Source organism: Contarinia nasturtii, unplaced genomic scaffold (genome assembly GCF_009176525.2).
Source record: "Contarinia nasturtii isolate CC-2019 unplaced genomic scaffold, AAFC_CNas_1.1 Cnas_scaffold_4042, whole genome shotgun sequence".
NCBI classification, from domain to species: domain Eukaryota; kingdom Metazoa; phylum Arthropoda; class Insecta; order Diptera; family Cecidomyiidae; genus Contarinia; species Contarinia nasturtii.
Genome location: NW_022201338.1, coordinates 1 through 7,205, shown reverse-complemented (window position 1 = coordinate 7,205; position 7,205 = coordinate 1). Strand labels below are relative to the sequence as shown.

Here is a 7,205-nt window from a genome sequence, read left to right as displayed (position 1 = left end):
AAAAACATACTCTGACCGTATAATATGATCGCCACCCAATATGTGTATTGTACGTTAAGTTTTTGTATTTCAAATTTAATGATTTATTTACCGCAAGAAAATCCATTCTCTGCAAACAAATTAGATTTGAGTGATTTGATTTAATTTCCTGCAGAAGAATTTTTTTTTAAACGGCACTTGGCATTTATTTTTTCAAATACTTTCGTATTCATGAACGTATATGAATTTCGAATTTCGAAATCTGAAGACATTCGAATTGAATTTGACAGTTGCCGTTCAACCATCGTCACTTTGAAAAAAGATGCAAACATCATAATTTTGTTTACATTTTAAAATGTGCTTTGTTTTGAGAATGCATCGTGGATTTTTAGTTCAAACAAACAGAATTCTTTCTTCTAATTTCAACGTAGATATTGTAAATTTGCAAAGAATAGATTTATTTACGGTGAATTTTGTGCTTGTTCTTGTTTTGTTTTTAAAATAACAGAACATTTCCAAAGTCACACAGTAAGAAATCAAAGCGGTATTACAGTGTATTTTGTATCGAATTGATAGGAAGTTCATTTTATTTGTGTGGAAGTGCATTCTTCATTTTATATGGCTTTGTTGTGTGAATTTGACTGTGTATTAACTTCGAATTTGATGCCATTGGATTTTTGACTGTCAGAATATTGCGAATCGAATTCAGTTTAGCGAAAAATCCTCACAAGGCAAGTTGATTTAAACTGTTTGGCCATTCAATCATTGTTATTGTTGTACTCTCTATTGTGTGTGTTTTGTGCTTTGAAATTGCGATTTGACGTTGTGTGTAGCCTTCAATTGTTTATATAATTATTTAACGCATTTTTTCTTTCTTTTTTCCGTTTTTTTTTTAAATTTTGAAATAGACTGCAAAATGGGTCGTCACAAGAAGGCTGATCCAAACGCCGACCAAAGGTGTATAAAGCAAGGACTGCCATCAATTATCCGTGAACGATATCGGGATGTAATTGTCGCAATCATTTCGTACTTATCGGTGAAGGCTACGAAGATCGCATGCCTTGCATCGTTACTATTTTTGATGAAGGTAAGTACACACATTTCTTTGACCAAATTTTATTTTTCGTCATTATTTCATCATTTTTTCGGCACTATGCGATCCATTGTATTTATATGAATCGATTTGATTGTTTGTCTCTCTCTCTCTCTATGTGTTCTGTGTTTCTTGAATAGGTCAATGAAGCACTCGACGATTTCAACTATGATTTTTTTGAAACCGATGAACCATCAACGATCATACACAACTGTTTTAAGGCCGTTCTTGTCGATAACATTGGTAACATATCGCTTATGTTACCTGGTTTCCGCAACATTGTCGACGCTGCACACATTGACTGGCCCACAAACGGCGGGTTCGGGAACGGTTTTAAATATATATGGGAGCAGTACTACGACGATGTCAAAACGAACCTGACAACGCATTGCGAGTCTCGATTGCGGAAGTTTTTTAAAATGAGAGCATTCGAACTCAACGACTACGCCATCAAGTACAATTATTTCAACAATTTGTACGGTATGATCGAATTCGAATTGCCATACTACGACGAGGAAGATATAAAAAATGCCATCAATTATACTTATCGTCGTCGAAACACCGCAATTGGCGACGTTGAACGTGAGATGCGATTGGGTGAACTATTGGATGAATTGCGTTGGTTGGGAGCACCGGACGATTGCAATATCCGTGACTTTGTGAAAGAGGATTGGTTCAAGTCGATTCGCATGTGGTCGGAAATTCAGCGCGATATTCGGAACTTTCACTTTGCATACGAAGATCGTCGCGATAAACCACAAATAAAAAACTTTGTCGTTGTGCCGATGTGCACTTTTCAGCGTCGACACATTCGAATTGACACCGACGCATTGTACGTTATCCTATCGAATGCGAAATTGGTGCCTCGAAAGTGCGGTAAACGGACACGTAAAGACGGAACAACAAATTTCAAAAACATCACGAGCAACGAATTCCGCACAAATAAAATCCTAAGTTGGAATTTATTCTTCGATGTGGAGAAAATTCTCAAACTTGTGCACAACAAAAAGGAATTCGATTCTCAAATTTGTTCCGATGGCGTATCTGTATCGTTGATGTACAAAAAACCGAAAGTACCACCAGTCGAGACAACAGATGACGAAATCAAGGCAATGTATGACAGCAATGAGTTGAAATATGCTGTTGGATGTGATCCGGGTATGCGAACGTGGAACGCTTCCGTACGACGAGATTTGCATACCAAAGAAGAGGTAAATTTGTCATTTAATAATGAATGAAAGCGATTGTGATTGTGAATACAATGTTGTTTTTGTTGTTTTCATTTTGTTAGGTGAATTCATGGGGCGGAAATGAATGAGACGAAATTTTCTCTCTCATGGGCGCAGCCATATTGAAAATTTTGTATGCGCTTATATGTAAAATTGGTGGCGCCACTGGTATATTCGATGGAAAAAGAAGAACATGTTTGAGTCTCACTCGTTTATATGTAAATTAAATAGGCATTTCCAGGCCATGGGTGAATTTGCGTATATCCAGCAAGCGATATCACTGGGATGCGAAACAAGGCCGACGTAATGCAAAAGCCGAACGAATCACAAGATTGTTTACTTTCGAAGAGCAAGCCGATCGTAATCGAATTGCAGCTATGATTGGTGAAATGCCATCGCCAAAAGGACCATCATGGCGTTCGTACATTGAACATCGATTACGTGTAATGAATGATGGCATTGAAACATACTCAACCAAACAGTATGCACGCTTGGGACTGGACAAGCATATCGAATCGGTTCGTGCAATCGACAAAACGGCATGCAAAATGGTTCACAATCAACCATCAATTTTCTACATGGGAGCCAGTGGATCCACACCAGCCAACTCACCGATCAAAATCAAAAAACACGTGCGATGCCCAGGCACTCGCAAACTGATTGCAGCCATCATGAAACGTGGAAATTGTATCGTTCGGATGGTCGATGAGTATATGACATCACAGCATTGCCCATTGTGTTTCAAGCGATTTCCACAAGAAACTCGACGTGATCGATACAAGAAATGTGTGGGTTGTGTACCAAATCCAATTGTTGGACTACCACGAACCATCGTAACCAATGTGAGCAAACGATTACTACAAATGCGACGAACAATTGAACGAATGTGGCGCGAGATGCGTGATATAGGCGATGTCATTGCTGCAACTCTTCGAGATGGACCGAATGCAGGTCGTTTGGTGTCAAAGAAGCAACGCTTCTTCAAAACATGGCTACCAAATGTTGCAAACGTTGAAATCGAGGGAGCTGCCGGAGCACAACCAACGCTCACAACTGTATGGCACCGTGATATCGCAGCAGCGAAGCTGATCCTCTACAAAGGTATGCAATCAATTGAAATTGATACAAATTTTGAAGCAATTGTTATACATGTAATGTGTTTTTGTTATGTATCATTCGGTAGGTGAATGCGTGGTGTTCAAGCGGACAATTCATCCAAATGTACGGAGACCACGCCGTGTTGACAACAATCAGCCATTGCCGTTGTATCGAGGTCAGAATCAGAATGTCAACAATGGACATCTGCAGCCGCAGTAGTAGCAGCCCTCATTCAACAACATTCAAACAATACTAAATTTAGAAATTAGTTTATAACAATTATTTGTTAGTTCGCTAGGCTTGATTAAATTGTGGCCTTGCCAAAGTACGAGTACCTCTTGGTATAAATTGTACTCGGTAAGTGGAGTCTATTGCATATACAATAGCATAATGATGATTATGAATCAAGTCAATTTTTTCATATCAGTCTAATTGAATTGTGCTTTCTTTTCTTTTTTTCTTTCCATTGCGACGGTAAAATTGACTGAAACTACACACGAATGCTACCCCAAATTCGACCGTAAACTTGGGCCTGGTAATGGGTGATTTGCGCTAACAATTGTTCCTTTCTTTTTTTAATTTCATTTTCCATTCAGTTCCATTAACTATTGATTAATTTCCGTTTTTTCCATTCTTTTCTTCCGATCAACTCTATGTAATGCCAAACATTTTGTCCCAAATTCTATACAAGCATATGTCACAATTTATCTGACTTGTCATTTTGACATTTTAATGCATCTTATTTGATGTAAATAAAGAGAGTTATTATTGAAAAAAAGAGATCACATTGATTTTAAAAATGAATTACTAACTAATATTAGTGCTGGACAACATAGCGAAATTGTGGATATACAAAGTAAAAATGAATCCGGTTATAAAGTGTTTTGTTTGTCACGTTAAAACAGATGATTGGCGAAATGATTTATGCGGGTTGAAATCGCAGCATTCATGCACCTTTATTACAGATTTCATGAGAAAAATTTTGGGCGATTTTAATTTATCACGAAACATAGATGATGTCCAGAATTGTATTTGTGCCGATTGCCTCAATAGGTTTGAAGGTATTCGTTTGAAAAAGTTTCATTTTTAGTTGTTTTACGAATTTATGATATTTTTCTATTTAAAGAATACGACTGGACATGCACAATGGTAAAACAGCAGGAAAAAGAATTATACGATTTGTTGATAAAAAGCGATAAGTTGTGTGATGCTGAATTGAATAGGGATATTGGTGACATAGGTTCAAATGTAAGGATTGACAAATCAATTGGTGATGATCCGTTAATTGATTTCACTGAGCAATCGAACGATGAACTTACTGGCGATGATGAAATGATAAAGGTGATGGTTGAACCATTGGATGTTTTAATTCCACAAGACAAAGAGTCTGATGAAGAATTTGATGAACATAATATGGATAATGGTGCTATTTATAATCAACCGGAAGATCCAGATTTTACTGTTAAAATTGAAGACGATTCTAGCTGTGAAGATAATGAAGACTACGATTATATTCCACAAAAACGTATTATTAAAGGCTTTATAATTACTTAAAAAATTTTATTCCATTACTTCTTGATCAATTTCCACGTTTTCCTTTCTTTTCTTCTGATCTAGGTACTATTAAAGCTAAAAGAGCAAAACCACAGGTATACTTACTTTAAAAATTACTATTCCATTATTGATCCATTCTTTCGATTATTTTTCCATTACATCCATTTCAAAAAATCACAATATCAAAATCTATTTAGTATGTAAGAAAGTAGTAAGGGTTTGATCACACATATACAAACATAAATTAAAAACAATTTGCAAATGAATTGAACGAAGCTGCGTTAGCAAACACTTTGCTGACAAAAATTGAGATTTGGTAGTAGTAGTAGTTCTGTTCTTCCACAACAGAACGCGATTCTTAACACTACTATCAAATCTCAAATTAAAGCAATGCTGTTGCAAATGTGTGACGATTACTTTGCTCTTAAACTATACATATTTGATTTTCATTATATGTTTCCATTACTTCCATTACGTTCCATTACATATTGATTAATTTCCATTATTTCCATTCTTTTCTTTGTGATTAACCCTAGGCAAAACCACAGCAAGTGAAAAAAGATGATGGTGAATTATCGACTCCAAAGAAACGTGGTCGTAAACCGAAAAACAAAGACCTTACAGAGGAAACAAAACCGCGTAAAAAACGTGAAAAAAGATCATACGAATGCAAAGATTGTGAACAAGTATTCCATAAGTTGGTTGAATATGTGGTATGTTGAAATTAGAGATAAGTTCTGAGAAAACCATTAAAAATAAAAAAAACACACATCTACACCTTAGGCCCATAGAAAGTGGCACCGTGAACAATTGATCCCGGAATTTCGTTGCAGTAAATGTTTCTATATATCAGAAAATCAGGAAGCATTCGAAGCTCATGCCAAACTTCACGAAAATGTTCCGGCTTTACAGTGTGTATTTTGTAATTTGACATTTACATTCAAAGGAACATTGACGAAGCACACAAGAATTCATTCCAATCAGCGAAATTATCAATGCACCATCTGTGGTAAAAATATAATTTTAATATTTATATAAATATAAATTTTTTATTTTTAAATTTTAATATGATTCATTAAGGTAAAACATTTTTGAGGAGCATTTCATTGAATACTCACATGAAATATCATTTGAATATGAAGACGAAACAATGCCCGCACTGTCCCTTGGCCTTCGTTGAGACGAAAAACTTAACGTAAATTTAAAGAAGATTTTTTTATCTAAAACTTATTTATAGGGTTATAATATATATAAGGTGTTGGATAATTGTGAAGATATATTTATACCACATATTGGTTAAGAACTATTTAATCAAAGCCATAGCTCATCGATCTGATCAACTAACAATTACTAAATACCCTGTATATATTGTTCTAAGATGTCATATACACTGCCAACTGAAAGTTTGATACCAATAATTTTATACACAAATGCCTTTCAGCCCTCAACATACAATGTTGCTAGCTAGCTATCTATATCAGCTATTGCTATATTTCAAACAATGAGACCATTGTTATGTCCAGCATTCACACCGTCCGAGCGAAGAGATGCGTTAAATAGCAGCTATTTATATATACCTATAGCTGATATAAATAGCTAGCTAGCAACATTGTATGGCCCCTTAACAATCGCAAGAACATTGGAAAATATGTTACAAATGAAAGATTTCAATAATTACACTATAAGAAAATATAAGTAAAATGTATGCATAAAATATATCACTTTTCAAAGTTATTCTAAAGTTTGTTCCATGTTGGACCATCGAGTTTTGCGCTGAAAGGTTTTGGTGTGTCAAATTTTTGATGAAATGTTAATTTTTTTCCTACAACAGTCTTATTTAATTCAATTTATTTATTTTTTCACGTATTCTTCATAAATTCCACAGACGCCATCTAAAGACACACGTAAGTATCTCAATGCGCTCATATATTGTCAAATATATACTTATTTCTTTTAACGTCTGTTTTTCCCTAATTTTTAGACATTGGAGAAGCCGTATAGTTGCTCGATTTGTGGAAGAAGATTTGCTTACAGTTACAACGTTAGACCACATGAACAAACTCACACCGATCGAAATGTTTATCGAAAATTTAAATGCACCGTAACCGATTGCAAATCAGCATTTGATAGTAAGGCCAAGCTCAACACTCATTTGCAAAAGTCGCATGCAATGACCTCTCTAATTTACGAAAATACAAACAATCCATCGCGACTCGGATCATAGATTTAATTTAGTATTTAATTTTTTTTTT

General features: G+C 35.3%; 2 protein-coding genes across 2 annotated transcripts; both read left to right on the top strand.

The window, feature by feature from the left end:
* The first annotated feature begins 1,442 nt into the window (after positions 1–1,442).
* LOC116350273 lies at positions 1,443–3,965 on the top strand. The gene is made up of 3 exons (XM_031782022.1): positions 1,443–2,283; positions 2,550–3,402; positions 3,485–3,965. Exons 1-3 carry the CDS (start codon positions 1,492–1,494, stop codon positions 3,616–3,618), a joined length of 1,779 nt encoding a protein of 592 aa, XP_031637882.1. The 5' UTR covers positions 1,443–1,491; the 3' UTR covers positions 3,619–3,965.
* A 151-nt stretch (positions 3,966–4,116) lies between these two features.
* On the top strand, positions 4,117–7,199 carry LOC116350272 (zinc finger protein 699-like). Its single transcript, XM_031782021.1, has 8 exons — positions 4,117–4,460; positions 4,526–4,924; positions 5,017–5,048; positions 5,490–5,666; positions 5,737–5,962; positions 6,034–6,148; positions 6,839–6,857; positions 6,935–7,199. The coding sequence occupies exons 1-8, from the start codon at positions 4,262–4,264 to the stop codon at positions 7,175–7,177; spliced, it is 1,410 nt and encodes a 469-aa protein (XP_031637881.1). The 5' UTR covers positions 4,117–4,261; the 3' UTR covers positions 7,178–7,199.
* The last annotated feature ends 6 nt before the right edge of the window (positions 7,200–7,205 follow it).